The sequence below is a fragment of the Pseudophryne corroboree genome, chromosome 6, assembly GCF_028390025.1.
Source record: "Pseudophryne corroboree isolate aPseCor3 chromosome 6, aPseCor3.hap2, whole genome shotgun sequence".
NCBI lineage: Eukaryota > Metazoa > Chordata > Amphibia > Anura > Myobatrachidae > Pseudophryne > Pseudophryne corroboree.
This window is the reverse complement of record NC_086449.1, coordinates 570797848-570816911: the sequence shown is the minus strand read 5'-3', so window position 1 is coordinate 570816911 and position 19064 is coordinate 570797848. Positions and strand designations below refer to the sequence as shown.

General features: G+C 44.4%; 1 protein-coding gene across 1 annotated transcript in view; it reads left to right on the top strand.

Moving 5' to 3' along the window:
• Positions 1-19064, top strand: part of UTP20 (UTP20 small subunit processome component) — a 276038-nt gene that overhangs the window by 169018 nt on the left and 87956 nt on the right. The window contains exons 28-34 of the mRNA XM_063930017.1: positions 387-466; positions 4222-4448; positions 4554-4698; positions 6915-7002; positions 17853-17996; positions 18130-18183; positions 18263-18415. Coding sequence (XP_063786087.1) covers positions 387-466; positions 4222-4448; positions 4554-4698; positions 6915-7002; positions 17853-17996; positions 18130-18183; positions 18263-18415 — 891 coding nt within the window. The remainder of the gene's footprint in view (positions 1-386; positions 467-4221; positions 4449-4553; positions 4699-6914; positions 7003-17852; positions 17997-18129; positions 18184-18262; positions 18416-19064) is intronic.

Genomic DNA, 19064 nt, shown 5'->3' with positions numbered 1-19064 from the left:
AGGTAAGTAACATTTTAGTTATTTCTAGTATGACAGATAGTATTAATATAATTTAAGATTCTCACTCAATCCTTTCCATGAAATGATGGTTTAGCGAAAAGTACAGAGACAAATTTAAGTTGTATTTATAGTAACAGATTTCAGTACTCTCCTTTTTCTATCATGATGATTATGAGCTGTTGATCCTTTTTGGTTGCATCTGTTTTGCTAGTTTTTTATTTATTTTTTCTTTTTAAATCAAACCTCTCACCTGTTTTGTGCACCTCGCACATAAACGGAAGATACCAAGAAGTAATGTGTTCCATATACTGTAGAACCCATTAATGCATACTAATGACTAAGATCTGTGAATAATCTGCAAAACTGTATTTAATTCTGTGTTACAGATCATCAGACTTATGTTGGAAAGTCAACATTCTCCTTCCCTTGTGCTAAAGCTTATTCATGTTTGGAGTCAAAATTCCAGGTAATACATGGCAGACTAGACCAGCAGTTGCGTGCATATACTGTAGATCCATTGTATTGTAAACCCGAATGGTTCACTCTGCTAGAATGACATTTACTTGGTGTTAGAAAAGTTGTATTTTTCCTTGCAATCAGCCGATTGTTTGACTGTTACATACATAACCTGTCACTAAGTGAAATGATGACTGAATCGCTGTAGGCCTTGGACATTCCGTGTACGTACTCATTACTTCCTGTTACATATACTGAAACATATGCAGAGTAGTAGTGCCCATTACAGATGTTATGCCCACATAATAGTGCCCCTTACACACATTATGCCCACAGAGTAGTGCCTATGCAGTCTACTGCGGTGCTGCACCTGCTCACTGAAGTCACTCACTGCTGCTGGCTTCTGCTGACCTTCCTACTCCAATCTGGGGGGACCTGACTGACTCCGCTGCTGGGATATGTGCTGGACTGGACTGGACTGTCCTGTCCAACCTGCTTTGCTAGAGTGTTGCTGCCTGCAGTATTCAGTTAGTACCCACTGCCCTCGCCCGCCCAAACTCAGCGGCTCCTCCTGGTGCTGGGCACTGTTGGGAGTGGGCTGGGAGAGATGTCATCATGTCTCTCCCAGGAGATGCTTCGGCCAGAGACGGGAGAGCCTAAGCAGGCGGGCAGCTGCAGCGCTGCCTGCTGTGTACTGTGTAACTGTGCACTCGGCAGAGAAGGAGCTGGGCGCACAGTTACATACATCACAACGGGCAGCGCTACAGCTAGCTGCGGAGAGGCATGAAAGGAATAAAGGAGGACAGTAGCAGCACAGTGCAGGCCTGTGGGGGTTGCTGGCTGGTTCTCTGCCCACAGATCATCTGCACTGCAAGGCACCGCCAGCATTACCCTAATGACGGCCCTCATATTTCTCTTACGTCCTAGATGATGCTGGGGACTCCGTAAGGACCATGGGGTATAGACGGGCTCTGCAGGAGACATGGGCACTATAAAGAACTTTAGAATGGGTGTGCACTGGCTCCTCCCTCTGTGCCCCTCCTCCAGACCTCAGTTAGATCCTGTGCCCAGAGGAGACTGGGTGCATTACAGGGAGCTCTCCTGAGTTTCTCTGAAAAAAGAATTTTGTTAAGTTTTTTATTTTCAGGGAGCACTGCTGGCAACAGGGTCCCTGCATTGTGGGACTGAGGAGAGAGAAGCAGACCTACTTAAGTGATAGGCTCTACTTCTTAAGCTACTGGACACCATTAGCTCCAGAGGGAGTCGGAACGCAGGTCTCCCCTCGCTGTTCGTCCCAGAGCCGCGCCGCCGTCTTCCTCGCAGAGCCGGAAGATAGAAGCCGGGCGAGTATAAGAAGACTTCAAGGCGGCAGAAGACTTCAGATATTCCCTGAACTAAGCCATTGCTCCCACACAACACACACTAACAGGCACGGATGGGTGCAGGGCGCAGGGGGGGTGCCCTGGGCAGCAATATAAACCTCTAAGGCTGGCATAGGAGTATTATAGGCTGCGGAGGCAGTAGTTATATAAATCCCCCGCCAGTATTATAAAATTGAGCGGGACCGAAGCCCGCCGCTGGAGGGGGCGGAGCTTGGTCCCACAGCACTAACCAGCGACATTGTCTCCACAGAGCACTGCAGAGACGCTGGCTCCCCGGACTCTCCACTGCTGAACACGGTGACACAGGGCAAAAAAGAGGGAGGGGGGGGGGGGGGGCACTTGTGAGGCGCAGTGAGTGTATTATACATAATTATATAAAAAAGCGCTATATATTCTGGGATTTTGTTTTCCAGTGTCAGTTGGCTGGCATAGTCTCTCTCTGTCTCTCCTAAGGGCCTTATTGGGGGACTGTCTCCAGATAAATATCCCTGTGTGTGTGGGGGGTGTCGGAACGAGTGTGTCGGCATGTCTGAAGCGGAAGGCTCATCTAAGGAGGAGGTGGAGCAGATGATTGTCGTGTCTCCGTCGGCAACGCCGACACCTGATTGGTTGGACATATGGAATGTTTTAAATGCAAATGTGACCTTATTGCATAAGAGGTTGGACAAAGCAGAGTCCATGGAAAAACAGGAAGTCAATCAATGGCTTTAAATGTGTCACAGGGCCCTTCAGGGTCTCAAAAACGTTCTCTATCCCAAATAGCAGACACTGATACCGACACGGATTCTGACTCCAGTGTGGACTACGATGATGCGAGGTTACACCCAAGGGTGGCCAAAAGTATTCATTATATGATTATTGCAATAAAAGATGTTTTGCATATCACAGATGACCCCTCTGTCCCTGACACGAGGGTGCGCATGTATAAGGAAAAGAAACCTGAGGTAACCTTTCCCCCATCTCAAATCCCTTGATGTGGTCAGGGCTTTAAAAATTTATGTAGCCAGGACGGCTCGGGTTAGGAAAACAGAGGCACTGTTTGTCCTGTATGCAGCCAACAAGGTTGGCGCTCCTGCTTCTAAGCAGACTATTGCTCGCTGGATCTGTAACACGATTCAGCAGGCTCATTCTACGGCTGGATTGCCGTTACCAAATTCTGTAAAGGCCCATTCCACTAGGCAGGTGGGCTCTTCTTGGGCGGCTGCCCGAGGCGTTTCGGCCTTACAGCTTTGCCGAGCAGCTACTTGGTCGGGTTCAAACACTTATGCAAAATTCTACAAGTTTGATACCCTGGCTGTGGAGGACCTCATGTTTGCTCAATCGGTGCTGCAGAGTCATCCACACTCTCCCACCCGGTTTGGAGCTTTGGTATAATCCCCATGGTCCTTACGGAGTCCCCAGCATCCTCTAGGACGTAAGAGAAAATAAGATTTAAAACCTACCGGTAAATCTTTTTCTCCTAGTCCGTAGAGGATGCTGGGCGCCCGTCCCAGTGTGGACATATTTCTGCATGACTTGTATATAGTTATTGCTTACATAAGGGTTATGTTACAGTTAAGATCAGTCGTTGGCTGATACTGTTTTGTTCATACTGTTAACTGGTTGCGTATATTCCAGGTTATACGGTGTGGGCTGGTGTGAATCTTGCCCTTAGATTAACAAAAATCCTTTCCTCGTACTGTCCGTCTCCTCTGGGCACAGTTCTCTAACTGAGGTCTGGAGGAGGGGCATAGAGGGAGGAGCCAGTGCACACCCATTCTGAAGTTCTTTATAGTGCCCATGTCTCCTGCGGAGCCCGTCTATACCCCATGGTCCTTACGGAGTCCCCGGCATCCTCTACGGACTAGGAGAAACATTTTTACCGGTAGGTTTAAAATCTTATTTTTACAGCTGTTTTTTTTGTGTGTATATTTTGTGTACTGCCATATCTACACTTATGTACTGTGCTTTTGTTTTTGTTTGCTCCGTCCTCAATAAAAAAAGAAAAAGCATCTCCAAAGCAGTTTGCTGGACAAATGCAAACTTCCATGAACATTTTAGTGTAGTTGAGTCTACAGATTTATATTTAAGATAGAATGCTGAAGTTGTAAGCTGACCTTGATGGCGATTATTATGTCGCTTGGATAAGGAAATGGTGCAATATTAGGTAATGCTGATGTGTTCATTATGGCTAAATGAACAGTCACATAACCAAACATGTCTGTTTTAGATTCTCATTGTATACTCAGAATTCCTTTTGTTTTTTTGCTACTTTCAAGTTGTGGTTGAGGAATGTATATGGTAACTTAATACTATCCACCAATACCTCTAATTCAGAACAAATCAAAGTCTACTATACTACAAATGTGACTACGTAACCACAGCTATTTATGCTTTCCTGTAGATATTTTCCTTTACTTGGCAAGCAGAAACCTGGGCAGCCAGAGTATGATATACTGCTCAATACATTTGCCCTGCTATCAACAAAGAGTTTATCGGAAACAACAGCAAATTTAGTTATAGACATATCTAATAATCTGCTGAACATCCCGGACTTTGAAGAAACAGAAACGCTTTCTTCCTTGGTGGTAAATGGCTGCGTTATTCCTGATATAACCAGTGTAAATGAAGGTAAGAGGGAAGCACAAGTATCTGAGTTACTGTACTCCTATCTCTGAGCGTGAACTTGTTGTAACAGTCATTTGCAATAACATATGGATCATTTATTGAAATTAGAATGTCCAAGTGTTGGCGTGAAGCTGGTTTTCCCCCATATCCCTGCGATTCTCCAGTACCTGAGTAAGAGCATGCTGAATGCAGAGAAAATAAGGAGGAAGAAATTCAGTGCACAAGTCAGCAAAGAGCTCAGCATCCTTTCAAAGTAAGCTGTCTCCCTGTTGTACAGCACTAGAAAATAAAACCTAACTACTGCTAGCTTCTTATGATCTATTAGTTTTTGGCCGGCAGTCTTTAGAAGTGGGATTTCAGTTCAAAACTTGGATGTCAATTTTCCCTAGGTCCGAAAATAGGTTTCATTTAAACATACAATACTGATGTTGTGTAGAACCTGTCGTCACTGTACAGTAAAGCATATGATACCTTGTTATACCTCATACGTATGTGGAGCGAGTCAGATTGGATCTAACTTGGTACTAAAAGGGTTTACTTTATGACTTCATTGGTTAGGTTCATTCTTTTGAACCTATGTGTCTAACATAGGGGTGGGCAAGATACTGCCCACGGGGGATGCTGATAACTGCCCAAGGATAAAGAGGGGGTTGGTGTATGTGCCCAAGGAAGGAGAGGGGACTGGTAAACTGTATGTGTCCAAGGAAGGAGAGGGGGTTGGGATACTGTATGTGTCCAAGGAAGGAGAGGGGAATGGTATACTGTATGTGTCCAAGGAAGGAGAGGGGGTTGGGATACTGTATGTGTCCAAGGACGGAGAGGGGGCTGGTATACTGTATGTGTCCAAGGAAGGAGAGGGGGTTGGGATACTGTATGTGTCCAAGGAAGGAGAGGGGGGTTGGTATATGTGCCCAAGGAAGGAGAGGGGGGAGGGCCTGGTAAATGTGCCCAAGGTGGGTGGGAGGGAAGCTGGTAATACCCCTTTCACACTGCCAATGCCGGATCCCACCCGGGAATTGGAAACGGGCCCTTCCTGGGTGGGATCCGGCATTGGCAGCTGCTGCAGGCTTCCCCGACCCGGCAATATGCCGGGCGGGTTGCCATAGCAGCGGGGGGGAAAGCCGGTTGCGGGGGAGGAGGTGGAGGCGGCGCTGGGAGACGAGATTATCTCAGCGCCGCCTCTCCCTGCTGTAGTAAACAGGTCCCGGGACGCATCAACCCGGAAACCCGTTTACACAGCCACTGACCCGGTATTCAACCCGGGTATAACACTGCTTTATTCCCGGGTTGAATTGCTGGGTCAGGCGACCCGCAATTTTGGCTATGCACCTTTCACACCGCATGCTGACCCGTGTCGACCCGGCATATTGCCGGGTCGATACCGGGTTATTTGTGCGGTGTGAAAGGGGTATAGCTGTGCCCAGGGAAAGAAGGCGAGGGGTTGCTATTATACTGGATGCTGTTTCTTTGTTTTCAGCTGTTTTTATTTTATTTTTTAATTACTGGCTTATAGTGGTTTCTGTACTTGAATGTATACATGAGTGGGGGGTGGGGCTCTGGAGTTACAGCAAAAAAAATTGGCAGTATGTAAAAAAAAAGTATGTAAAAAAAAAAAAAGGGACTTATTTTGAGTGTGCGGCTCTCGAATATTTACTGGAAAGTGTTAAGTGGTCCCCCAGCTGAAATAATTGCCCACCACTGGTCTAACAAGTACTTAGGGCAGAGTTTCTTTTTTTAGGGGGCTGTGAATACACTGTATTTGACAGATGCCCATCCCCAATGTTCATTTATTGTCCCAACATTAGTGACTTGATATTGCCATTGTAACCTTATAGAAGAAACTGTTAAATGTGTTATGTAATGTACTATACCCTTACTAACCTACCCACAGTAATACAGTGTGTTATGTGATAGGGTCCGAGTTTTCAGTATCAGCATGATAGCTATCTCTGCTGCAGATTTAAAATAGCAACCATTTAAAATGTAGAACCAGTCTAGTTTTGCCAAATCAATTATTGCAGCTTTGAATCTACAGCCGAGTTTTCAGACATTGCACTGCTTCTGATAGCTTGGATCCTTTTACATAACCCCCTCAGTCTCCTTTAGCCCCTGTGTGTAAAATTGATAACAAACTGATTACGTACATCTGAAAGCATATTGTAGGGATGCTTTAAAAAAAATATCAAAACATAAGACATTTTTTTCACACATTTAAGTGTAATGGATATGGTTAAAAAAAACTGATTTTTTTTTTTGTGCTGTTTTTTTTTTCCATCCCTGTGCAGCTTAATATTTTATTGAGAAAATAATTAATGATGTAATACTATATCTTTGAAGACCCCATGGTGGCTTTTTTTTTTTCTTTTCCTTAGCATCAATAGTCACTTGGGGAATGCTGGCTAATGTCGTGTAGGCATAAATGTGGGAGTGGTGGTAATATCTTTATCTGTACATATTTCTGATTTGCAGGATTAGCAAATTTATTCAAGACAAAGAACAGAGTAATATACTCATTGGCCTTCTTATATCCTACTTGTATAAAAGTAACACAGCTCAGGTAAGTAATATGTTTATTTATCTTGCAGGATGCATTATTTTGTGTACTTAGAGAGATGACCTTTCATGTGCATAAAATATTCCATGGTTTTTGGAGGGGACACTGCTATATCTGTATGTATAGAGGGCCCAGTGACTGGAGTAACACTAAAGGGGGGTACACACGGAGAGATCCGTGCTTAAAATCTAAGCAATCTTGCTAGATTGCTTAGATTTTAAGCACGGATCTGCCGTGTGTATGCCCCCCAGCGATAGCGATGCGCGGCCCCGCGCATCGCTATCGCCGGTGCTAGATTGAGCTGCATGCAGGCTCAATCTAGCGGGTCGCTCACTTCACCGTTGTGTGAAGTGAGCGGCCCCCCGTCGGCTTTCCCCCTCGCTCAGCACATCGCGCTGTGCTGAGCGGGGAGAGAGATGTGTGCTGAGCGGTCTGTGTTAAGATCGCTCAGCACACATCTCTCCCGTGAGTACCCCCCTTAAGGCACACTTAAAAGCTTTATGTTGTGGACTGAATTATGGTAAACTGCAGTAATCTGTGTTAGCTTAATGTTTTTTTGTCTGCTCAAATTGTTTTAACTTTGTCAAATTGGTCACCTATCTCATTGTTTAAAGCTGGCCATGCACTATGCAAATTTTTATCCAACTAACCAAATGAATGATTATCTGACTAATCGATCATGGAATGTGACTCTGTACAGCTGCCAACGAAACAACTTTTCTCTCTCGTCACAGAATTGGGCAGATGCTTTGTGCGTCTACTTCTGTACTAAATAATAGAATAAACAAAAATAATTGACAAAAATGTGTTTTGCCAGCTTGGGCTGATGAATCTGTAGAGGAGGAGTACCCACAATTTGGCAGTCACCGCACCATGATTCCAGCCAGCAACCGGCCAGTTGGCATCATGGCTGGTTTCCCCAGGGGGGATTGGATCACTCACAAATGTGTGTTAGCCCACCTCCTGGCTTTTACCACTTGCAGTAAAACCATCTCTTACTGTGACATGTTAATGTTAAATCCATCTTTACATGGGTGATCATGCTTGTAACAGGATAATTTTTCGGAATATATTTTCTTAAAATAATTTTGTGACATAGTCCGATACCTTTACGGTCTGCATGTCTCAAAACGGGATACGTTCAATTTGCCGGCTGTCTGAATCCCGGCGGTCAGGATACAGAGGCTGTCAGCTCACTCCCGCTGGCATTTCCTGCTATGTGGCGTGTTGAGGCTAGATTTATGAAGATGTATCTGTAAATGCAGTCCTTACAACACCCTGTTAATTGTCCATGCTTCAAGGTGACTTTATTCTTTGTAATTTGCATACGAAAAGGATAGATCTTACCTGCAGAAGTCTCAGATGTTGCAGGTGTTAGCTGACTCAATTCATTGTCATTGTGCTTCACCCTTATAGTTCAGCGCCTGGAGATTCCTACTTAGAGGTAGGTATATCTGTAGCTGTAGCTGTTCTTCAGACTTCCAACACATTGGACTCCTGTAAAGTAAGCGTTGGTATCCCTGCAAGGAATACCGCAGGTTTGTGAAGTGTGGCTCTGGGGTAGTGCCGTCTACACCTATGGGGCTTGCTGTCTCAGGTCTGCTTATGTCAACTAGTAGGTATGAGAACTCCAATGCGTATCAGCCCATCAGAAATACCTGGAATTTGTTGCGGCTCACTCCCAACAATTCATCCAACAGGCACTGTTGTGCATTTGAAATACATTCAGCACTAATGTTCTGATCCTCCATATTATACCTCACCACCGTGGACATAGTTATAGTATGTGCAGGGAGTGCCATTGCTGTGTTGTCCAGAGGCTTAAGGGGCCCACCTCTAGGGCCTTACTCAACTGCACCTTGGTCGTAAGGTTGTCTACCGGGTTTCTGGAGTTGCCTGCTGAGCACTGTGCGACATGATGTGAACTGCGTGGTATGTGTACTGGAGAAAGTACAGTGCAGCATATTGTTGACTTGGGGCTCTAGAAAGTGACATAGTATGGACAGGGTGCACTGTTTGGTAGAATATGAAATAAGTCACTACTATGAGGCATAAAATAACTAGGGCACTACTAGGGTGCATAAAATGAACAACTGCTGTGGAGAGAGGCGTCTGTCTAGAAGGGGATCCTTCAAGATGTTGCTTTGGGGCCTACAGTGTTCTGGCTACGCCCATGCTCGCGTCCGTAAGCATTTTTTAATGATGTCTAATTTTTTTTTTTCTTCTGGAGTTTATTTCAGCTTCTTATGCTTTTTTACGCTGTTATTTGCTCCTGCTGTTCAGAGGTCTCTGCAACCAGGCTGCTGTTGTCTCTGTTCTGGTGTTTTCCCTCAGATCACCTTCAGACTCATTTATGGCAGTGGAATAACGGCTTATGGTCGTCAGGTCGACAAGACTTAGGTTGACAGTCATTAGGTCGACCACTATTTGTCGACATGCATTAGGTCGACATGGTAAAAGTTCGACATCAGTTTTTTACTGTTTTTGTTTCCATTTTTTTACTCTTTCATACTTTACTATCCACGTGGAGTACGATTAGGAACGGTAACCTGTGCTGAGCGCAGTGAGGCGCCTTGCACGAAGCATGGCAAGCGAACACAGTGCACTAATTGTGGTTCCCCGACACTTTACGAAGAAAACACCCAAAAAAGTTTTTAAAAAAAATTAATGTTGACATTTTTCCATGTCGACCTAGTGCATGTCGACCAATAGTGGTCGAGCTAATGACTGTCGACCTAATGACCCATACCTGGAATAACTTTGTGTTCTTTCATTGAGTGTCCACATTTAAGGTACTCCACTTTTATTGAACTCCAGCCTTCACTGACAATGCTTTGAATTGTGTCACTAAACACAGCACTCTCTAGGGATTTATCATGTATGGTCTATAAAACAATCTGAATATTTGTTACGCTTTGTGCGCGTGCAAGCAGCCGATGGAACAAAAAACTTTTTAAGGGAGTTCCCTTTACTCCTCAAATACAAATGGTAACAAGGATCAAAGGTAATGAGAACCACAGGCGCTCAAAACAAAATGATTATGGAAATAATATGTTCCTTTTTATCAGATGTGGGTCAATATGGAACGCATCCTTTCTTCAGGTAAGTATTCAGAAACTCACAGTCCATCATGACAATATCCTTTCTGCGATCCTTTTGCGTGTTTGTTCCAAGGGATGTCCCTTTTAACATGTATCTCAAACAAAGCAGAAAGGCAGATGCATAGTGTAATTCTTTTTTTAATAAGACAAATAAAAGCATAAACAACATACATGAAAGACAGTTACAAATTGTGTACTTGCACAGATTTGACAAAAAGTGCATACTGTAGGTGGAAATCCTTAGGTAAGGAGAGTAAGAAGCAATTACCAGAATTGCTTTCAGAACGATTGCACACCAGTTCTGACAAGCATGTTGTTACTTTCTTTTTCATCCACTAGGGGTCACTGGAGTACTCTTGGGATATGGACGGCTTAGCAGAAACAAAGGCACTGAATATTTAAATTTAGAACTCTCCACCCCTCCATATCCCAGAGTACCTCAGTGTACGACCTCAGTGTTTTTTCCGTGCTCACAGCAATAACAAGGCTTGTGGGGACTTCCCACACTTGGTGGAAGATTTTATTAATTTTTCATTTTTACTTTTTACTATAGCACATCCCTTCCCAGTTTCTGGAAAAACATGGGTCCGGGATAGTGCCGCTGCACGGGCAGCGCATGGCGTGTCGGTCCTCACAAAGAGCACCCTCACAGCCACAGGCCCACTGGCTCCTGCAACAGCTGGACGGAGCTTACAGAAAGAAGCCCCGTCGCAGCCATGAAGAAGTGATCAAAGAGCTGGACGGAGCTTACAGAAAGAAGCCCCGTCACAGCCATGAAGAAGTGATCAAACAGCTGGACGGAGCTTACAGATAGAAGCCCCGTCGCAGCTATGACCGGAGAGCTCTGAGCTTAGAAGCCCGTCGCAGACCTCCTACAAAAGGTATGCTGGGGAAACGGGGCGGTCAGCGCAGGCTGCCGCCCCGCTGTGTGGGGTCCGTTGGATGCGCCCGCTCACTACCGCTCACTGCCACTTAGCCCAGCCGCTCCGTCTGCCGCTCCGTCCTCCCGGCCCAGGCTCTCCGTCCTCCCGCCAGGCACTCCGTCAGCGCTGTATGGAAAGTGCAGCGCCCAGAGGGGGAGACCCGCCGCAGCTCGGCTAGCGACAGCTACGCGCCCTGGCCAGCCGCCCTCCGCTACTTTGAATGTCTCTCGCCTCCCTGCAATGAGCTTCTCGGCTCACCGCTAACACAGCGCTACAGGGAGTACAGAGAGGGGGGGGGGGGACCTGGCTGAGTACAGCGCGGCTGCAAGGGGAAATAGCAGGCTGCCATATCTATAGAAATGTTAATACAAAATTAACTGCAGGCAGTGTTTATATTAACTGGATTGTGACCTGCCTGTGATTATGCAGGGTATAATAGGCTATTGAGCCTATATTAACACTGAAGGCATGTATTGTAACCTGCATGTGTTTATTACTGTTTACTAGACAGTGATTATCACTGTATAATAGGCTATTGAGCCTATGTTAACACTGCAGCAGGTATTGTAACCTGTCCTGTGATTTTCAGTGTAAGCATGGCATGGGGGCCATTTTAATCATGTTTCCTGTTTCTTCCAGTATGTAATTCCAGAACATTCCTGCCATACATCTCTACTCCACACGGAGGCGCAGGGGTGTTAGTGGGAATTTTGGTTCAGGTTTCACATAGGCTAGCCATGTGAACTGTATTTCGACATAAAAAAAAAAAAATATATATATATATATATATATATATATATTACACATCTTAAGTAAAGACTTTACTGGGTTGTGCAAGTGTCTGGCCTTTGGCTATTGTGTTGTCTGTGTGTATAAGGAGTAAGGCTCCAACACATACTAAAAACAAGGTTTACTACAATGTCTGTACATAAATCTACCACAGATTCAGTTGCGTTGTAGGTTTCCACTCCGGAAGCCTGTTCATTCCCAGATCCTATGTTAAGCATTGGCAATTCAAATTGACTCCGTTCGACAGGAGTGGTAAGATCGGAGTCTCGGAAGTTACTCCGCCAGCTCTAACGGAGGAGTCTCAGACTTTCCAAAGGTCCAACTTCCTTTTGGGTACCAGGGTGTTAATTTAACTGGTCTTATCATTTAATGCAGTCTGACAAATTCTATGTCAAACCTCACAGCGATAACTACGAGTGAGAAGGGTACATTAGACCAGCAGTCAGATAGTGCGGGGTTTGGGCAACCAAACATTGCTAATGACCAGTGAGTCAATGTCTCAAATTTACAGAGACTAAGGAGACTCTAACATCTAATCCGTCGAATTTAATAAACGACAGATCTTCAATGAGTTTCTTATTTAGAATATCTGACTAAGATTTAAGTCTATTTACCCGTTTCCACATCTAAATGGGAGAATCCGCCATTGGTGAATTCGTCTGTGTCAAACATTATAAAGACCCAAGATACATTTGGGTCACTAGGCGCTCTATGTATGGAAACAATGACGATCACGTTAGACTTATCGTTAATAAGAAGCTGCAGAGTATCTCTGTAAAGCTTCTGCTGACGCCTGTTACCTCGATTCTCGCTTTTTATCGTCGCTAGTTTCAGCACGACAAGGCCAGAAGTTGTTTGGTACTAAATTTGATATTCAGGCCAAGGCGGGGGGGGGGTAAAGTCTAGCCATTGCCTCCTCCGGTATCAAAACGGAAATACTTTGGTCCGGCGTTTAAAGTCTATAGACTTCAGTCTTTTCAAGGCTGTGGTACAAAAACAGTCACGACTTGTAACGCCAGGGCGCTAAAGTCAACAAGCCAGTGGCTTGACGGCCTCTTAGGCCATCTCGAATTTCCAATTGTGGAAGCGCGCCTTTACACGTTACATTTGCCGGGTTTCCAGACATCCACTCATGGAGGTATCCGCTATTTAAAGGTTAAAAGACAAGACTGCCTCTGTCGGACGAAATTAGGCGTTTTGGCAGGTTGCCATTCAGTCTCTGCTGGTTTCAGCTGTTTTTATTTCCAGGCCTGGTACACCAACAGAGTCAGGGTTACTTATTCCCTCTGTTTGGGGTACCGAAGCCGGAGGGCTCCGTCGCAGTCTCAATCAGCAAGTCACTTACTACAGTTTGAAAATGGATTTCTGCGGTTAGTATTTGCATATTTGGAGCCACAAGATTGCATGATTGCACTTGATCTTCACAATGCGTATTTACCCATTCCGGTTTGGTCACCGCATCACAGGTTCTTGCGTTTTGCAATACGCCACAACCATTAACCGTTTCAGGTTCTACCGTTTGGCCTCTTGTCAGCGCCTCGGGTATTCACCAAAGTGATGTTGGTGATGATAGCTCATCTCAGAGCCCTGGCAGTGACAATCGTTCCATACTTAGACGATCTGCTCATAAGAACTCTGTCTCAACAGAGGTTCCTCTTACTTGCGCTACTAACGTACACCACGGTTGCAATGTCAAGTTCAAAAACAATCGCATCTAATACCGTCTGAACGACTTCAATTCCTAGGTATGAGTATAGATACGGTAAATCAAAGAGATTTACCTACTACACCAGAAAGAACAGATTATACCATCTAGTACAATTAGTGCAAAAGCCACGCACACTAGCGGTACATTGGTGTATTCGCCTATTAGGAACAATGATGTGTTTTCGAAGCGCTTTAGTTCGCCGGGTTTCACTCGCGTTTCCCACAGGGGGGCGAGGGTGTCTATACTCTGGGCGAGAGTCTCAGAGGTTGAGGAGTTGTAGTTAAAAAGGTCAGCGACAGGGGTTCTTAAACGGATCACGACAGATTGCTGTCTATAAATGTCCTGGAACTCCGTGCAATTTACAATGCACTACATGCTTCGCTTTCAGTCTGTCCAAGTGCAGTCAGACAACGCAACGGGAGTTGCATACACAACATCCAGGGAGGACCGTGAAGCCGCATGGCAATGCGGGAGGTAGCTCCAATCCTCAATTGCCCAGAATACCACAAGGTGATATTGTCGACGGGGTTCATTCCGGGAGTGGACATCTGTTAGACAGATGATCTTAGCCGTCGGGATTTTCATCCAGAAAACTGGGCATTAAATCCAGAGGTGTTTCACATGTGGGTCACCTTCAGGTGTACATGATGGCATCTCGCCACAATTACAAACGCTCAGTATGTGTACAGAACGACAGATCACAAGGGCAGTGGCGGTGGAGGCTCTCACATTCGCGTGGTCGTACAGCCTCGTGTATCTGGGTCCACCGTTTTCCGCTGCTCTCTCCGTTGCTAAAACGGATCATAAGACAGTTCGTCACAGTCATACTAGTGATATCTCATGGGTTTCGGAGAGCTTGCTTCTCGAATCTCCAAGGAATACTCGCACACGATCCTTGCCCGCTCATACTACGTCCAACCTGTTACAACCGGGACCGTTCTTTTACCCCTATTTACCTATGTACCGCGGCTGCGGTTGACGGGGTGGTGGTTGAGACCGCCCTCTTAAGAAAAGAGATAGGGCATTACAGTATCGGTTATACCAACCATGTTACGAGCTAGGAAGCCGGTTACGGCAGCTCATTATTACAGAATTTGGTGTGCCTATATAGGTTGGTGTGAAGCTCGGAAGTTTCCGACATCATCTTTCAAGTTACCCGTATTCTGTTATTTTACAGACGGGGTGGGATGGAGAACTGCGTTTATCTACACTGAGGGTGCAGGTATCTGTGTTGTCAATTTATTTTCAAAGACGTTTGACTCTATTGCGTCGGTACACACCTTTCTACAGGGTGTCCTCAGAGTGCAGCCTCCATTTATCCCACCTACAGAGCCATGCGACTTGAAGCTGGGTTCAGATTTCTTAGTTTTCATATTTTGAACCCTTACAACAAATGGGGATTAAGTTTCTCACTTGGAAAACGTTTTTTTCTTCTAGCCTTAGCTTCGGCAAGGGTTTTGTTTTCAAATTTGGGTGCCTTGTATTCCAAGCCACCGTATTTGGGTTTCCTCATGACAGAGCGGAACTTCGGACGAATTCCGATTTCTTATTTTTCACATCAATAAACCAATAGTGTTTCCTGTGTTGACAGCACATTCTAGAATTCTGAATGTGGTATGCGCATTACGCGTTTATATGTCCCGAACGTCTACAGTTCGTAATACGGATACGTTGTTTGTTCTCTATGATGCTGCCAACTGGGGTTAGCCAGTTTCTCAGCAGACATTATCCAGTTGGATAAAACTGACTACACGTCGGGCTTACCTTAAGGCTAAGTTACAGTCGCCTACGTCAGTAATAGCTCATCCCACAGGTTCTGTGGGAATGTCATGACCAGCTGGTCGTGGAGCTTCTACGACGCGGCTACATAGTCTTCAGTGCACACGTTTGTGCGCGTTTACAAGTTTTGAAACGTTTGCGGCATCAGCATCTAGCTTTGGCCGCCTACTGTTACAGGTGTCAAACAGCTCTCCCGCCCACGAGGGAAGCTTTGGTACGTCCCAAGAGTACTCCAGTGACCCCTAGTGGATGAAAAAGAAAATAGGATTTTGGTACTTACCAGGTAAATCCTTTTCTTTGAATCCATAGGGGGCACTGGACGCCCACCCAGAGCAGTTTTACCTGGGTTGTATTAAGCTCAGAGGAGCTTATGGTACCACATTTTAACCGATTGGTTCAAATTATAAAGGTCTATCGGTTATGGTGTCAACTGTTTAGTTGACAGTAAAGTTATGTGTCAACTTTGTTGTTGTCCGTTATGTTATAGGAATTCTCCATTGTCAACCTCTCTATAGTTCCTGTTCGCTCAGTAAAAAACACTGAGGTCGTACACTGAGGTACTCTGGGATATGGAGGGGTGGAGAGTTCTAAATTTAAATATTCAGTGCCTTTGTTTCTGCTAAGCCGTCCATATCCCAAGAGTACTCCAGTGCCCCCTATGGATTCAAAGAAAAGGATTTACCTGGTAAGTACCAAAATCCTATTTTCCATGGAGCTCCTGGTATCACCGGGTTCTGCAGCACCCCTCCAAGGTCCAAAGAGTCCTCTCCACCGGTCAGGAAGACCATCAAAAGCAAGCCAATGCATTTCCACCCAATACTTGGGTCTTTTTCAAGGCAAATCAGGTTCCTGCTGCAGAACCCGGTGATACCAGGGACTCCAAGGGAAATGAACAATAACCAAATAAATAATGTCATACTACAAAACATATGATTCCAAAGGTGCAAAAATCCCGCCACCTGTAAATTAAGGACCACCAAATCCAAATGGTATACAATGGAATAAGAATAATCAAAACAGGGCTGGAGCTCAGGTAAGTCTCAAACAAAAGTCAGTAGAACTACTCCAATTTGAGTACCTTTTTCTAAAAGTTGAAACCGTACTTGTAGAATGGCAAGTGTCCTCTCCAAAGATGGAAATTTTCTTCTGTGTCCAGAAGCCTTCTGTTATATGAGAAGTAAATCAGTCCGAATCTCTTCACATAAAATGTCCCTGGATGGTATGATCTCTGTAGTAAATCAGCATAAGAACATCATAGTATATGTAGGGACCCATTTATCAAACGGTATTTGTGGCTATGTCCGTTAAAAACACCCGTTTTCGTGTCTGGACGCAAATACTCTGAATCTCTTTAATGTATGAAAGATCGATCATAGCAGGTATCTTATACCTGTTGCGATCCCTCCATTGCTGCCCGCTGCCGCCTCCCTCATAGGTTTCTATGGAGCATGCGATGCTGCTTGATGTATCAATATCTGCAGCCCAATGTAGCCTATAGGCTACACTTTGCAGGATGTAGTTCCGACAGGGTTCTCCAGGAACCCTCCACCTGAACTGGCCCCTGTGCACTGCAGTGAGGCTTACTACACCTGTGCAGGGGGCCCAGACACCCCACTTGGCGCATCGCAGGAACGGGCTCCTTTCTGGAGCCCTTGTCCCTGCATGTGCTGAATGATACATCCCGCCAATAGGGTCACATATTACATTGTGATCCTGAGTGATAAGCTCCCGCCCAGATCACATGCAATATGCATTCTATGATAAATGCCCCCCATAGTCTGCTAATAAAAAGAAAGTAAAGTGTAGTTAATCTCTTCCAAACACCACACAGTTACAAGGCTTTGTGAATGTGAACACTGGTGATTGGAATACAAATAATAATAAAAGTTGGGGACCCCATCCATGTTGGTCATCTGCTTATAATACTCTCTTGGTGTGCTGCACGTAGTGGTTCCTTACCAGCCTGGATAGATTTATTTCTCCAGCATTCAAAAAATTAATGTAGATAAAATGTAACAATTTATTAGGGCTAAACAGTCCGTAGAAACAGAATGCATACAGAGAACAGATTCCTAAAGCACGGTTCACTTAACATATAGGGCACTGTACAGAGCCCAACATTGATGGAACCCGGGATACAAATGTACTCAAAACAGGAGGCCAAACGAGATGTGGTACAATGACGCATATAGGATATCTCACCCACTCAGCCAATACGTAATACAAACCCACCTCACACACTTTTTACATTTTTATACGTAAAATAGTTGGCAGTGTTCCGTCGGAGCAAAAGCTGTTAATTGACTGAGAGTTGGATGGTATATGGAGTCACACTTCATGGTTGTTTACGTGGTCATATTATTCAGTTGGTTAGTGTATGGACACTAAAGACTTAAATTGAAGACAACCTGAAATGAATGTATAGGTTTCAACTGCACATTCTGTAAAGAGATTGTACAAATACAAAGTCATTTTATAACGTATTGTTTATAAACCTGTCTAGGCTGCATAAATGTCTACAGGGAGCTCTGGCTAACTTTCATTTCACATTAGGACACAGAAGTGGATATCCTGGAGACAGTGCAGAATCTACTAAGGCACTGCATGAACCCCAGGAGTTTCTTGAAGCCATTGGGTAAATTATTAGCTGTGGTTCAGAACAAGTTATCTCGGCAGACGCTCTGTATCACATTTCAGGTACACTTTGTATGTTGTCATTTTGTGTTTGCTTCTTTTTCCCAGAATATAACAAATGTATAATTTAAATTCATAAAACCTCATCCAAATATTTAGCCAACTATATATTAATCTGGTTGAATCTTGATTTCAGGTTCTGGCTGAACTCGTTCCTGAGTTACAGTATATCACTGATGTTGCAGTTAAGGTTGGTGATTTTTTGCTGGGTTGGACATTTTGGTCATTTTATGTGAAAACAGATCTTGACTTTTATCTTGTTTTCTTAGTTGAACGCGTTTGATCGACGACATTTGGATGATATCAATTTTGATGTCCGATTAATTGCTTTCCAAAAAGCAAATTCCTATATTAAAGAGATGGCGACAATTGATGTGAACTACATTCTTCCACTCATGCACAACTGTTTTTACACCATACAAGTACGTATTTACAACCGTACCCTTTGACTTTCGTTTCCTCAGTATGTAGCTTAACAATTTGCTGTACTGCTAATATTATAAGTAGGAGCAATTATCAGTCTTAAATATTGATCTAGTCTGGTTTAGGAAATCCCAATCTTGTATCACATTGTAGTCTAGATACAAACATTTTCCCCTTTTTATAGATGAATGTATTATTTTTAGAGTGTAAGAGCTGTTGATGTCTCTGACATAGTTTTAAAACAGCAATGTATATAAATACTAAGCAAGCCTGGTTTGGCATATATGTTTATTGCTGTTTTAAAATGATCGGTCAAAGCAGCCGATAATCAGCTGCTTTGGCTACCATCGCTTTACGGCACAACCATGCACACTAAACACGTGATATATATCGTTCCCTTCCGCATTCCACTGCATGTGATCGTTTGCCAGGTTGACCCGCGGGACTGCGCAGTCATAGGAACACATTGGACGATATGCCCGATATGTCAGTCCGGTCTGCTGGATCGGATGATGTATCGCCCAGTGTGTACTCAGCTTCAAACAAGTGATGTGTCTTCCTGTATCCTGATTTTTTTTTTTTTTGTACACTTCTAAGTAGTGGTTTCCTAATTTGCATTTTGATTTGTGATGTACTTAGCACATCATT